Raw genomic sequence first — 16,130 nt, 5'->3', positions numbered from 1 at the left:
CTCCACATGAGAGGATGTTTTCCTTCCCTAGGAAGTCTTCCTCTGGGACTTCATTACCGTCTTGGTTGACGTACTCAGGACCTGTCCTCCTGCGGCGGCATGTTAGGACCCGCATGTCCGACCCTTTGGTTGAACAGGTCCATCTCCTCCACGCCAACCCTCAATATGCCTATGTGGCATATCCTGACGGGCGAGAGGACACGGTCTCTATTCAAGATCTGGCGCCTACAGGGGACTTGGAAACCCCAGTCGCTCCCACACCCCTAGTTAGGGACCCCCTGACCTTTATCTCCCCTCCTGACATGGCGCGGGCAGTATCGGGACCACCACTTAATCCTCTTACTCCCGTGTACAGCTTGCCTGAGTCCAGGAGATTGTCGCCACCTCGAGGCGTGCTCGAGTCCAGCAGATTGTCGCCACCTCGTGGTCCACCTGTCCGTGAGGAACTGGATGAGTCACTGGACACCGCCTTGGAGAGAAGGTCACCATGGTCACCAGAACCGGCGTTACCGCCAGTGTTGAGGAGGTCGCAGAGACGGTGCGGTCCTCCAATACGACTGAACTTGTGAATATATGACCAGTTGTTCTGTTTTTTGCCCCGCCGGCCTTTGTTTTAAAGGAGGGGTGAATGTGATGAACCATAGTTGGTTACCACGATGAGTACTGAACCATAGATGGTCAGCACTATGGGTACTTGTAGATATGTTACTGTTGTCACTGTTGGGATTAGGGTTGGGCTGTTTTACCTGTTGATATTGTTCTGTGGTACACTCCAGTTGGCTCCGCCTACCTGGGGAAGTATAAAGGTCACTGCACTGCCTGGTGACCCTTTAGTCTGGGATTGTATTGTATATAGTGTGCTCCTTTCTTGTTAGTAATAAAAGCCTTTATTTCCTGGGTACAATCTAGCCTCCCGAGTGATTTAATCGCGCATCACACATAAATACAGAATATCTACCTTTAATGGCAATGTGAAGTGACTTTCTAGGTTGCCCCTACCAGTCAGCTACAGGGACACTGCTCAAAAAGACATCTACTTTGAACACACGGAGAACATACCCATCATTTCAGTTCAAATCAAGATGGCCACTTGAGTGGACCCAACATTGTCCAAAGGCATGAACCTTGTGATAACAAAGAACAAAGAACAAAGAACAGTACAGCACAGGAAACAGGCCCTTCGGCCCTCCAAGCCAGTGCCGCTCCTTGGTCCAACTAGACCAATCAAGGCAACTCTTCCCTGGTTTGCCAAGCCTCACCTGACCTTCATCCTTACATTTCCAGGAGGATGGCATTATCAGCTGGCACAGGATGTTTGCTTTGGGACATGCAAATTATTATTCTGCCAACATTGAGGAAACTAGTGTTGGACCAACTGCATTCAGGACATTGCAGAATAGTTTGCATGAAAGAAGCTGCTTTTGGTGGCCTGACTCTGTTTAAGGTGAAAAACTTTGTTGGAGACATTACTGGCACGGAATGAAGACATCAAGGCAGATTTCAAGATATTTTGAATTGACATGCATGAAAACTTTCTGCTTGTTACATAACCAGTTGAACATTGATGGAGTGAAACCCATTTCAATTGGTGAATATTCCAAGATAATATGAAGGTACCTTGATTATCATGTGACTGCAGTTTGTGACCATGTGGGTCTTTGGGAATTTGGTCATTACAACAAATCTGAAGGACCTCTCATTCTGATTGCTCTCATCAGTAGCAAAGTAGGCATAAGTGGTGGCCCTGACAAACATTGCATCGGCCACCCGGGATATATGCACTTGTCTGCAGCAGTTTGTGAAATTCTGCAGATGTCACAAGAAAATCCCTGGAACAAGCTGGAGGCAAAGGAATTCAGGGCTGTGATGACCTTGAGAGCCACTGGCAATGCATGCCCAACTAGCTCACTTGGAAAGTATTGTTCCAGAAGACTGTCAAGGACAACTGAACTCCTAAGATACTGTTGCTCAGTCTTGCTCTGGGAGCAGATCTTCTGTCTGTACAATCCTGTGCTGATTGTATTTTCTCCTTTCAGCTGGAGCTCTGTGTCCATCACTGCTGCTCTGTGGAGGGGTATGTGGCTGAGGAAAAAATAGCTGCTGCTCCTGCCAGTGCTGTTGGTGTCAATGGTTCTCCTCCTCTTGCTCCTCGTCAAGGGTCCAAGGTAGAACAGCATAAGCTTCCCCCTGCTGCTGTGCAAGCTGATAGCTAAGAAGTGCAGGTCAAGGTGAGTAAAATCCAAGTACAAAATACCTTGTTTGAACATACCTCCAGTGAAAGAAAACTCTTAGATCTAGTGTTGTGAACAAACACTTAGACAAGAAAGCAAGATCAAAGTTCAGTATTTAAAGGCTTTCCAGCCGCCATTTCACCCACTGTACTCTTTAGACCCTGGGGAGCTTCAGACCATTCAGGAAATCCGTATGCCCAGTTAAAGCCAGAATATAGGCTTCAATCTTTAATTGATTGCTATGTTGCATATGATAATTGCTAACTCACTTGTCACATGGGTGCTTTCCTCTTCTCTCAAAATGTATGCCAGTTAAATCCAGAATTCAGTGTGGTTATGCTTGGTTTCCAACATGCCAGCATGTTTTCCATCTTTAATGCCCCGGCACACAACTCCCACCACCACCCACACCCATCTCCCTACCCTAACATGCAGGTCACAATTTGCCCCAATCCAAGTCTTAAATATGTCTACCCTTGGCTCAGCCCTTCAACCCTGCAACACCAGAATATTTCATTTGGTCAGGATGTTTGGCTCTACAAATTGGAAACATTCTGGGGGTAATCTTACCAAAAAAATTCAAAGTGCCAAATGAGCATGAAAGCAGGAGATTTTTGCACCATTTTATTGGGCAACTTAAAAATCGAATCTTACCCAACAGTCTAAAAAATGAGGCAAACTTCAAATCCGCCAGCAGGTGAGTGGGTGGAGCCGAAATCATCCGAAAACTGGCTGAAAGCAGCAGAGTGCGTAATTGTGCATGTGCAGATCTCTGTGCTCTGAGAGCACAGAAACATGTCAATGCCTCCACCAGCAATAGCCAGCACTGCCCCCCTCTCCGCTACCATGGGGCTCCATGGCTGTTTGCCACCCCCTCCCACCTGGAATGCTCGGCGGCTCCACTAACATCCCCACTGATTGCTGTTGCAGAGTGGCAGCGGTCCCCACCCCACCCAACTGATTGTTGTTGCAGAGTGACAGTGGTTCCACCCCCACCCCAAACCCTCCCCACCAATTGCTGTTGCAGAGTACACAGGGGTCCCCCCCGAACAGCCCGCCATGGTCTGGCCACAACCCCCCCCTCAGGCCTTGCTCCCTTCAGTGGGTAGTGCCAGGTTGCCCGGTGGCCTGCGCCAGGCTGGCAATGCCCAAGGGCATCCCTTCTCTGCTCCCAACCTCCCAGGTGGGCCTCAATGAAGTCTGGTTATTCCGGTGAGGCCATCATGTCTGGTCACTGTTGATGGGGACCATATATGATCCTCGCCGAGAGAACCTTCCCTGGCGAGGCCACAGAGGCAAGTGAACCCGGATGATGGCATCCCGGGCTCACTTGTAACATTTAAGATTTCTGAGCACAGGGCTGATCTCACCGGATATCCAGTGCTGGTAAGCTCACGAGAGACGAGAACCTGGGCGCGAATCTGATTTCTCAGCTCTCTTGCGGTCTTACCGGCTCGCCCTGCCCATCGGCCGCTGGGGCCCAATGGTAAGATCGCCTCCCCCCCCGCCTCTCTATGTTTCTATGTTTCATCGCAAACTGGATGTAGGAAATATTCCTGTGCTGTAACTCTAAACATCGAACTGGTGCACACCCAGTTTCTCCTTGTTTCCTCAGAAGTAACTCGTCAAATGTAGACAATAAAAATAGAACAAAACTTACTCCAATCAAAGAAAGGGTTTAATAAAGAAACATCATTACTCCAAACTTGGGGCCTTGCCCTGGGCCAATCCAAGTTCGACACAATTCTACACAGGTTCTTATTTATAATGAGTCAGCTGGTCAGCTAACTATTACATCACTATGTAATTGGCTCCATGGTTTACTGGATCAGCTGACCCTTACAGCTTGTTACCATTGGTCACATTATACCAATACAAAGTTGTCACCAGTTACATTCTAACACTCCTTCCATTATCATTGTGCATCTGTAGAACCCCCACCAACCTTAGAGGAGGGGGCTGAAGGGTGGGTCAGTAAATTTGCTGATGACACCAAGATTGGTGGAGTAGTGGATGAGGTGGAGGGATGTTGTAGGCTGCAAAGATACATTGATAGGATGCAGAGCTGGGCCGAAAATGGCAGATGGAGTTTAACCTTGATAAGTGCGAGGTAATTCATTTTGGTAGGACAAATTTGAATACGGATTACAGGATCAATGGCAGGGTTCTGAGGAATGTGGAGGAACAGAGAGATCTTGGAGTTCATATCCACTGATCTCTGGAGGTTGCCACTCAAGTGGATAGAGCCGTGAAGAAGGCCTATAGTGTGTGAGCATTTATTAACAGGGGGTTTGAGTTTAAGAGCCGTGGGGTTATGCTGCAACTGTGCAGGACCTTGATGAGACCACATTTAGAATATTGTGTGCAGTTCTGGTCACCTCACTATAAGAAGGATGTGGAAGCATTGGAGAGAGTGCAGAGGAGATTTACCAGGATGCTGCCTGGTTTGGAGGGTAGGTCTTATGAGGAAAGGTTGAGGGAGCTGGGGCTTTTCTCTTTAGAGTGGAGGAGGATGAGAGGTGACTTAATAGAGGTTTATAAGATGATGAGGGGATAGATAGAGTGGACGTTCAGAGACTATTTCCTCGGGTGGATGTAGCTTTTACTAGGGGGCATAACTATAAGGTTCATGGTGGGAGATATAAGAGGGATATCAGAGGTAGGTTCTTTACGCAGAGAGTGGTTGGGGTGTGGAATGGACTGCCTGCTGTGATAGTGGAGTCGGACACTTTAGGAACTTTCAAGCGGTTATTGTATCGGCACATGGAGCACACCAGAATGATAGGAAGTGGGATAGCTTGATCTTGGTTTCGGACAAAGCTCGGCACGACATCGAGGGCCGAAGGGCCTGTACTGTGCTGTACTGTTCTATGTTCTATGTTCTATAACCTCACTGTCTGTCCCGCTTGTTGCCTCACAATGGCAGAGAATCCATCACATTTCAACCTTTCTTCAGTTCTGAAGAAGTCATGTTGAGCCCAAAATGTTAACCCTCTTTCACTCTCCACAGATGGTACCAGACCTGCTGAGCATTTCCAGCTGTTTTTTAATGAAAACACAAGATGTTTGCCATCTGCAGCTGTAGTTCAACTTTAAATGATTAATTCATTGATTCATGATTATTGCTTATGTCAAAAATAACAAAAGGAGCTCTGCAAAACCTGTAAAAAGATTATTGTGAGGATGAACCTTGTGGTGTACTGCTTTGCTGTTCCATTTTCTTTTGTTAGCTTCAACACAGATGTCAATTATAACAACCACAGAATCAGATCTTTGTCTTTAACAAGCTCATGTTAGACAATCTAATGTGCCTAATCAGTCAAATCAAACAATATGATATTTAATTACATGATTCTTTGTTATTGAGTTTAAAATTCACTCCAAGAACTGTGCTAAGCTTTCCCATCCCAGATTGACTGAAGAAAACAACTCTCGCAATTATATCAATTCAGCCTCCCTTTTCCACATTCTATGCATACTAAAACTGAACTACAATAGATTAAAAGACAAATGAAGCATATTTTATAAGGTGGCACAGTGGTTAACACTTCTGCCTTGTAGCGCCAAGGACTCGGGTTCAATTCCGGCCTTGGGTGACTGTCTGTGTGGAGTTTCTACATTCTCCGTGTGTCTGCTTGGGTTTCCTCAGGGTGCTCCGGTTTCCTTCCACATTCCAAAGATGTGCGGGTTAGCTTGATTGGCCTTGCTAAATTGCCCCTTAGTGTTAGGGTGATTAGCAGTCTAAATATGTGGGGTTACGGGGATAGCTGGAATAATTGTTGGTGCAGGCTTGATGGGCCAAATGGCCTCCTTCTGCACTGCAGTGATTCTATGATTATAAAAACAGAAAATTCTGGGTAAGCTCAGCATGTTTGCCAGCATCTGTGAAGAGAGAAAACAGAGTTAATGTTTTGAGTCTAAATGACCCAGAAGGGTCATTTAGACCCTTCCTAAATGACCCTTCCAGAAGGGTCATTTAGGTTCTAGGGGCAGGATTTTATGGCCTTGCTCATCTTGAAACCATAAAATCCCGTCCGACATCAATGGACCTTTCCATTGTCCACTCCTTGCCTGCTCCGATTCCCGTGACAGGTGGGACAGTAAAATTCCGGCCTGAATGTTAACTCTGTTTTCTCTCTCCACAGAAATGCTGACTTGCTCCAGCATTTCCTGATTTTATTTGAGATTTCCAGCATCTGCACTATTTTGCTTTTATTTGCCATGGTTACATAGTCCACTTAAGCCCTTTAATAAGCTTATTATTAATAATGACCAAACAACATGCCCTAAACCATCAAGAAATGGAAGAGTGACCTTTTCATTTCATACACCCCTTCAATGTTTTTAAAGTACCCCTGCTGATCAGAATTGAAAACTGTTTTAACTCATCCAGTGCTGGTCCCACATACAGCCCAAAGCTTGGAGATCTGTGGTTCATGAGAATTCACAATCTCACATCACATAATAAGCAACACTTGTCATTGACAATCTGTCACTCTTTTTAATTACAAAATAATAAATATCCTCTTATTTATTCATTATTGCCTCTGATAACATTATTCACCTCCTACGCATTGGACAATGAGAGTCTATCACAGCAAATTCCTTTGGACCCTGACTTACTATCTTGCTATTGATTTCCTATCTTCAGGGAAAAGAGAGGGGAAACAATTACTGTACCACATAATAAATTCAAAAGTCCATAAAAAGGTCTGTACATTTCAAAAAATTTTCCAGTGCTTTACGAAACATACTCTATGCAAATTAGATTAACAGTGTGGTTATCTTTAATCTTGCAGATTCTCTATTATCCATAATGTAGGTGTTTCCATTAAAAACAGCTAAAGATTGTTAGGCAAGTCCTAACTTGCTTGAATAGTAATGAGCAAGTTCTAACTGACATGAGCATGGAAGTAATACAAAATGTTCTTAACACAGGCCAACTCTTGTGGGCATTATTTATAATTCACTCTGGGAAAGTGGATGTCACTCAAAAGCTCAGAATTTATTATCCATCCCTAGTCTCTTCTTGAGAAAATGGTGGTGTGCCATATTTTTAACCACGATACTCCAGTTGATGATGGTCCTCCCACAATGCTGGTGGGGAAGGAGTTTCAGGATTTTGAATAGCGTTGATGAAGAAACAGCAAAATATTTCCATGTTGGAATGGTTTATCTTCAAGGGGAACTTGGAGGTGATGATGTTCCCGTGCATCACCTGCCCCTCTCGTTCCAGCCAGCAGAGATCATGGTTTTGAGAGATTGTGTTGAAGTAGGTTTGATGATTATATTGTACACAATCTAGCCATGGTGTGACAGTGGACAGTCAAAGTTAAGGTAATGGGCCAATCAATTGGGCTCCTTTCTCTTGGATGGGGTGATGTTTCCAAGTGTTATTGTAGCTGTGCCCAACCAGGCAAGTGAAGAGCATTCCATTACACTCTTGACTCCTGTTTTGTAGGTGGTTGAAATGGTTTGGGATGTCTGGAAGTGAGTTGTTCACTGCAGAATTCCGAACATTTGACCTTCTCCAAAAGCCAGGGCACTCATTATGGCTGTCCCAGTTGAGTTTCTGATATCCATTATACCTATGATTTTATAAGTTGGCTTCACAGAGAGCAGCTACTTTAACATACCACCCTTTTCAATGCATGGCTGATGCAGCCAATTGCAAGACCAAGGATTGGTGTGGGAGGAATGGGTTCGAATTCATGGGGCATTGGCACCAGTATTTGGGCAGGTGGGACCTGTATAGATGGGATGGTCTCCGTTTGAACCGTGCTGGGACCAGAGTCCTTGCGAATCGTATCACTAGGGCTGTAGATAGGGCTTTAAACTAATTTATGGGGTGCAGAGGTAAGAGGAATTACGAAATCAATGGTAGAGGAGAGGGAGCGAGTGCAAGTGAATGAGGGCATTCAAGTAGTTAAAGGAGTAGAGGGCGAGGGAGAGGTTGATAGCGTTTCATCAAATCGGGTCCAGATGAAAGCTGGAATAAAGACACTTTGCCTGAATGCAGGAAGCATTCGGAACAAAGTTAATGAGTTGATGGTGCAAATCAGCACAAATGGGTATGATCGAGTGGCCATTACAGAAACGTGGCTGTAGGGAGACCAGGACTGGGAGATGAATATCCAGGGGTATCAGGCATTTAGGAAGAATAGACAGGAAGGAAAAGGTGGTGGGGTAGCTCTGTTAATAAAAGATAATATCAGGATAGTAGTGAGGGATGACATAGGCTCCAAGTAACAAAACGTGGAATCGTTATGGGTGGAGATAAGGAATAGTAGGGGGAGAAAGACACTAGTAGGCGTGGTCCATAGGCCCCCAAATAATAATGTTGAGGTGGGGAGGGCTATAAACAAGCAAATAATGGATGCGTGCAAAAACGGAACGGCAATAATCATGGGGGACTTCAACCTGCATATTGATTGGCTGACTCAAGTTGGAAGGGGTGGGATGGCGGAAGAGTTCTTAGAATGCTGTCGGGATAGTTACATTGGACAGTATGTTACAGAACCGACGAGGGAACGAGTTATCTTAGATCTGGTAATGTGTAACGAGGGAGGTAGAATTAAGGATGTTCTTGTGAAAGACCCTCTTGAGTCAAGTGATCACAATATGGTCGAATTTCTGATACAAATGGAAGAGGAGAAAGTAGGGTCCCATACCAGTGTCCTCTGTTTGAACAGAGGGAAGTACGATAGGATGAGGGCTGAATTGGCTAAGGTGGACTGGGAGAGCAGACTGGTAGGTAGGACAGCTGAGGAACAGTGGAGGATTTTTAAGGAGATCCTTTTCAGTACTCAGCAACAATATATTCCGGTGATAAAGAAGGACTGTAAGAAAAGGGATAACCAGCCGTGGATAACGAAGGAAATTAAGGAGAGTATTAAATTAAAGACCGATGCGTACAGAGTGGCCAAAACTAGTGGAGAATCGGAAGATTGGGAAAACTTTAAGAAACAACAAAGGACGACTAAGAAAGCAATAAAGAAAGGAAAGATAGGATATGAAACTAGGCTAGCTCTAAATATAAAAAATGATAGTAAAAGCTTTTACAAATATATAAAAAGGAATAGAGTGGCAAGAGTGAATGTTGGACCCTTGGAGGACGAGAGGGGGGATTTAATAGTGGGAAATGAGGAAATGGCTGAAACGTTAAATAAGTTTTTTGTGTCGGTCTTCACGGTGGAAGACACAAATAGTTTACCGAATATTAATGATAGAGGGTTGGTAGGAGGAGAGGTACTCAATACAATTAATGTTACCAGGGAGGCAGTGCTTGGTAGACTAATGGGACTGAAGGTGGACAAGTCCCCAGGCCCGGATGGAATGCATCCCAGGGTACTGAAAGAAATGTCAGAGGTAATAGCGGATGCGTTATTGGTTATTTATCAAAATTCGTTGGATTCTGGGGTAGTGCCGGTGGATTGGAAAACGGCTAATGTTACGCTGCTGTTTAAAAAAGGAAATAGACAAAAGGCAGGTAACTACAGGCCAGTTAGCTTAATGTCTGTAGTTGGGAAAATGCTGGAAGCCATCATTAAAGAAGAAATAGCAGGTCATCTGGATAAGAATAGTTCGATTAAGCAGACGCAGCATGGATTCATGAGGGGAAAGTCGTGCTTGACGAACTTGTTGGATTTTTATGAAGATGTGACTAGTGCGGTTGATGGAGGGGAACCGGTGGATGCGGTGTTTTTGGATTTCCAAAAGGCGTTTGATAAGGTGCCTCACAAAAGGTTGCTGAAGAAGATTGGGTCACACGGAGTTGGGGGTAGGGTGTTAGCGTGGATTGGGGATTGGCTATCTGACAGGAAGCAGAGAGTCGGAATAAATGGGTGCTTTTTTGGTTGGCATATGGTAACTAGTGGCGTGCCGCAGGGATCGGTACTGGGGCCTCAACTATTTACCATTTATATAGACGATCTGGAGGAGGGGACTGAGTGTAGGGTAACAAAGTTTGCAGACGACACATAGATAAGTGGAAAAGTGAATCGTGTGGAGGGCGTAGAAGGTCTGCAGAGAGATTTGGACAGGCTGAGTGAGTGGGCGAGGATCTGGCAGATGGAGTATCACGTTAACAAATGCGAGGTTATTCACTTTGGAGGAAATAATAGCAAATTGGATTATTATCTAAATGGAAAGAAATTACAACATGCTGCTGTGCAGAGGGACCTGGGGGTCCTTGTTCATGAGATGCAAATACCCAGTCTGCAGGTGCAACAGGTGATCAAGCAGGCAAATGGGATGTTGGCCTATATCTCAAGGGGGATAGAATATAAAAGCAGAGATGTCTTGCTGCATCTGCACAGGGCATTGGTGAGGCCGCAGCTGGAATACTGTGTGCAGTATTGGTTCCCTTATTTGTGGAAGGATATATTGGCCTTGGAGGGAGTGCAGAGAAGGTTTACCAGGTTGATACCAGAGATGAGCGGTGTTGATTATGAGGAGAGACTGAGCAGATTGGGTTTGTACTCGTTGGAATTTAGAAGGCTGAGGGGGGAATCTTATAGGGACCTATAAGATAATGAAGGGGCTGGATAGGGTAGAGTTGGAGAGATTCTTTCCACTTAGAAAGGAAGCTAGAACTAGAGGGCACAGCCTCAAAATAAAGGGGGGCCAGTTTAGGACAGAGTTGAGGAGGAACATCTTCTCTCAGAGGGTGGTGAATCTCTGGAATTCTCTGCCCACTGAAGTGGTGGAGGCTACCTCGTTGAATATGTTTAAATCATGGATAGATGGATTCCTGATCGGTAAGGGAATTAGGGGTTATAGGGATCAGGCGGATAAGTGGAACTGATCCACTTCAGATCAGCCATGATCTTATTGAATGGCGGGGCAGGCTCGAGGGGCTAGATGGCCTACTCCTGTTCCTATTTCTTATGTTCTTATGTTTATGCTCTTAAAACAGATTCCCATTAACAAGTTATATTGGGGAAAATTTGTTCTGTTTCTTCATGTAGCATAATAAATAAAGGTATTCCCTGAAAATACACTGGGGTAAATTTTGACTTTGTGTGATAGAATAGCATATGAGAGCAAATTTACAATCCTTTTTACAATCTGTTCTGATTTTCAATGGCCTTATTCACCAAAACCCATTTTAGATCAATGCATAAAGTCCGTTTACATTTTTGATAAAATAACACACTGTGGACATGTATTCAAGGAAACAAAGTTTCAATAATTCTTCTTGAGCGACCTTTTCCTGATTTGTTTTGTTTTTGTAAAACATTTCCTGTTTCATTTTGCAATTATTATTATTGTTTTTATTCATTCAAGGGCGGTGGGTGTCACTGATGAAGTCATCATTTATTGCTGATCCCTAATTGCCCTTGAGAAGGTGATGGTGAGCGAGCACTTGAACACCCGCAGGCCTTCTGGTGTAGCTAGACCCACAGTGCTGTTAGGGAGAGGGGTCCAAGATTTTGACAAAGCAACACAATCTGATTTGCTCTTGCAGCCATCATGTTTGTGACTGGTCTTGTGAACTTTCTGATCGATGGTGATTTGCAGGATGGTGAATGATGGATAATTCAGTGAGAGTATTTAGTGCCTTTGAATATCAGAAAGAGGTGGTTAATTCTCATTGGGGATGGTCATCATCTGGCACTTGCATGTCATTGATGTTACTTGCCACTAATGGGCTCAAGCCAGAATGTTATCCAGGTCTTACTGCATAAAGTCAGAAGGTTGTCTGACTTGAAGGGGAACTTGGCTGGTGGTGTGTTTCAATGCATCTGCTATCCTTGTTCTTCCAGATGGGTTCCAAAGATGTTGTTGAATGAGTCCCTGTGATGCACGCTGTGCATTAGTGGTGGAGGGAAGAGATGTTTAAGGTGGTGGATGAGATTACAATCAACTGGGTTGCTTTGTCATGGATGTTATTCAGTTTCATTTGTGTCAATGCAGCAGCACTCATCCAGGCAAGTAGAGAGTATTCAATCACACCCCTGCCTTCTGCCTTGTAGGTGATGGACAGGCTTTGGGTAGTCAGGAAGTTTCCTCCCTATTATCTCTTCAAAGAATTCAATGAAGTTGGTCAAAGGAAACTTTCCCTTTCAAAATCCATGGACACAATTCATTATTATATAGTTGATTTCCATCTGTTTTTCTATCTACTTCTTGAGTATAATTTCTGTGATATCCTGATCACCGATATTAAACTGTCTGATCTATCATCACCTGGACATCTATCTCCCTTCTTAAATTTAGGCATAATGATTGCAGTCTACTAGTCCTCTGCACTATACCTTTTTCGAATGAATTACAATGTAGGTGTACTAGCATTGCGCATTGTCTGAAATTGGCAGAACTGGTGGTGTACATTGTCTAAACTTAAAGATGTCTGAACATAAGCATGTCAGCATGGAGCTCAAAGGCTTCAACATTTCTTTTGCCAATTGATTCTACCTCTACCCTACCACAGACCTTCCTTTTTGTTCTTTCCTCCCTTCTGACCATCAGCCCCAACACACACTTTTCCTTCCCTCTGTACTGGCTTAAAACCTGTTGTTATTCATAATTTATTTATGTTCTGATGAAAAGTCATTGACCTGAAATGTTAACTCTATTTCTCTTTCCGCCGGTGATGCCTGACATATGACTAGTTTAAACATTTTCTGTGTTTCTTTGAAGGCTGCACTGCCTCCTTCTTGACTGGCACTGATTGTGTCCAAGTAAATATTGCAGTCAGAAAGCTAGGTGAGCGCTGCCCAATTCTACCTTCCACTTCCCTACATTGTCTGTATAGCTATCAACTGGTGAGCATGATATTTTCCCTAAATTTGTCTTTGCAATAAACTTTCTTGTCCAGAACAGGCCAAAATATGTCCCTGGGATAGAAGGGGCACTTAACCATAGTTGCATACTTCAATATAGTTCATGGGACCATCAAACACTATTCAAAGGCAATATAACGCTTTCAATAAGCTGGCAATAAACAAAGTCGATGTTAGAAAAAAAGAAAAAGAGAAAAAAATGCATAATGTTGCCAGATGTCCCAAAATACCTCACCATTGATGAATTACTTTTGAAGGGTAGTCATTGTATAATTTTCCCCTTATTCACTGAATTACTTATTGAATGAGTAAGTACAAAGTCTAAAATGAAACAAATAAATTAGAAAACAGTTCTTGACAGTTGAATTCTAAATCATGCAATAAATGCTGTACCTACTGGGAGGTGTGTATAGAGGGTGATTGATATAATAAGCCATCCAACTGGTGAATCCCCAATAAAAGACACAGCCCTGGAAATCAAAAAAAGCAATAATCTTAAATGCTATTCGTGGCTTTAAATTTGCTTTGAAACAAGTTGACCTTTGAGAAAATATCATCAGCTTTAACAATTAAAATCTGCAAAATTGGTTGATACAGTTGCTGAAAACAGATGTGATTTTTTTCAGTGTTCCCTCAAGTGTCTACATCTATCAATATAAAGAAATCATTGATCATTATATTTTGTGAGAAAATCCGTTTAAATTTTCTGCCCTTCATTGTCTGACCTTTCAATCTGCAATATTACTTGGTGCAATTGAAAACAGTTTAAGCTGAGTTATGTTCTTTTGTTGAGTACCCCTTCAGTTTCTTAAAACATAACATAAAAACAATCGGATATCTAATTAATATTTGCAACTCATGAAAATAATGATATTTCAATGCCTTCAAAGAATGTGGGTGGGGAATGAAAGCTGGTTCGAGATTAGTTTGCTGCAAGTATTACCTTCCCTTTAAATGTTCCACCTTCTCTGTTGGCGAGCATTGAGTGAACATTTATCTTTAAATCAAATCAGATTTTCCAAACTTTCCATTAGCAGTGATCATGTTTATTATCCTGACACTGTCAATATATTGATATCTATTATATGAATATTTCAGTTTGCCAGTTACCAATGGAAACACTTCCAAGGAGAGATAACTTACCTAGCTGATAGGGTCTTCCTGACACTTGGCATGTTGTACATTTTCAGGTACACCTTAATTTGAGGAATCTATATGCTAAACTCAGGTAAGGACATCTCATCAAGAACTGAAGATAACTAATATCAAACATGATTTCCATTGATTTTATTTAACCGAGACTATGGGGGCTTTGAGCCCACACTTTGAGCCCACACTCTCCATCCGCAGGGATAGCGGCACTTGTTCAAAATCTGGAAAGCGCATTCATGCCAGCGAGTTCCTCAGTTCTGATATTACTGATCCCTCGCCGGCAGAGTGGCCTACAACATGCTGCGGACTGCAGAAAGCTCATTTTAATACATTAACATGTCATTAGCGGGCACTCTCTCCGGGACTTCCCCCCTCCCTGGATATTCAGCAGGTGCCGGTGTGACGTCACGTCAGCGGCATTAATAACAGCTCTACAAGCATGAACCTGGTGCCTTCACTTCCGAGGAGGATTTTGGAGATGAGCACTCAGGCAGCTGGCACCCTCCACTGCTCAGGGGGCACCGGAGAGGACTTGGGGAACACAGATTGGAGGGAAGATGTGGGAAATCCATTTGCTCCTTTGTGGAACTAAGCTGGAATTTGCAGCTCAAAGGATGAGTTACAATCACAGGATGGGGGATATAGTAGCTGGGCCATTTGTGTTGCGCCTTCCAACACAAAAGGAAAAACTTATTTCTGCAGGTTCTGTGAATGATCTGCCACAGTCCTTTTAAGAAACATTGGTTAGGCCACTCAATGACTTGTCCCAATAGACAGAGTTTTGAGGGGCATTGATACCTAAACTTTTACCAGGGTCGTACGTGTCATTTACAGACCTCTAGTACAATGGGTGTTTGTGGATATTGTGTGGAAACAGGCTAATAAACATAGCACCAAACATTTCAGAATGGTGAAACCCCTGCTCAGTGAGAGCTGTGAAAAACAGCCACATTTTCTGAGCAGTGATTTCTTGGAATTCAAGATAACCCGCCTTAACTTTCCATGCAGCCAAAATTCCCTCAGATGAATGCTTGTGAGACTGTAGAATGTGTTGCTGTAGCAGATGATAGGTGTAATGTCCACTGATGTGAGTAAAAGGGAGGTGGAAACATCTTTATGAAAGCCTGCAATGTAGAAAAGGTGGCAAACTTTGAATTGAAAACTTACCAAATTGCTTCATGGTGAGCCACATAATATTTCCTGTTACTATAGGGTCAATTTTACATAGTGACAATATGTATGTGGGGTTAAAAATCATCCATGTCCAACCAAGGCTTTCTATAACTGTATATTGAGCTCTGAAGAAGGGTCATTGAGACTCAAAATGTGGGCTCTATTCTCTCTCCACAGATGTTGTCAGACCTGCTGAGATTTTTCAGCATTTTCTCTTTCTGTTTCAGATTCCAGCATCTGCAGAGTTCAGCTTTTATACAACTGTCACATAACATCCTTTGTATTCCAACAATCCGGAGATAAAGAGTAATGTTTCAGGAGTCCTTTTATTTCTTCTTCATGGCTGTCCACTAGTATTTAGTGATGGATACTTAAGTTTCTCTGCACCATTTCTACCCAGTGATACACTGATTTTGAAGTTAGCTTATGCTTTTACATTTAGCAGGCAAGGGGTCTGATTTCAATCTAAGCCTTGCAGCCTGATGACACCATCAACATTGAAAGTTCATATTAATTTGAAGATTCAGGAGGCCTGCACAGAGTCAACACAACTGCTCAATCCTGGAGGCTGTCTGTTGAATACCAGATGAGGCCCAAGGTGGCACGGTAGCACAATGGTTAGCACTGCTGCTTCACAGCTCCAGGGTCCCGGGTTTGATTCCCGGCTCGGGTCACTGTCTGTGTGGGGTTTGCACATTCTCCTCGTGTCTGCGTGGGTTTCCTCCGGGTGCTCCGGTTTCCTCCCACAGTCCAAAGATGTGCGGGTTAGGTTGATTGGCCAGGTTAA

The 16,130-nt window shown here is 43.6% G+C and overlaps 1 protein-coding gene across 1 annotated transcript in view; it reads right to left on the bottom strand.

Moving 5' to 3' along the window:
- The window catches only part of LOC144495277 (trans-2,3-enoyl-CoA reductase-like), a 190,555-nt gene that overhangs the window by 45,576 nt on the left and 128,849 nt on the right, over positions 1-16,130 (bottom strand). Inside the window, exon 7 of the mRNA XM_078215349.1 lies at positions 13,416-13,488. Within this exon, the coding sequence (XP_078071475.1) occupies positions 13,416-13,488 (73 nt within the window). The remainder of the gene's footprint in view (positions 1-13,415; positions 13,489-16,130) is intronic.

Source organism: Mustelus asterias, chromosome 6, assembly GCF_964213995.1.
Source record: "Mustelus asterias chromosome 6, sMusAst1.hap1.1, whole genome shotgun sequence".
NCBI lineage: Eukaryota > Metazoa > Chordata > Chondrichthyes > Carcharhiniformes > Triakidae > Mustelus > Mustelus asterias.
This window is presented reverse-complemented; position numbering and strand designations above follow the sequence as displayed.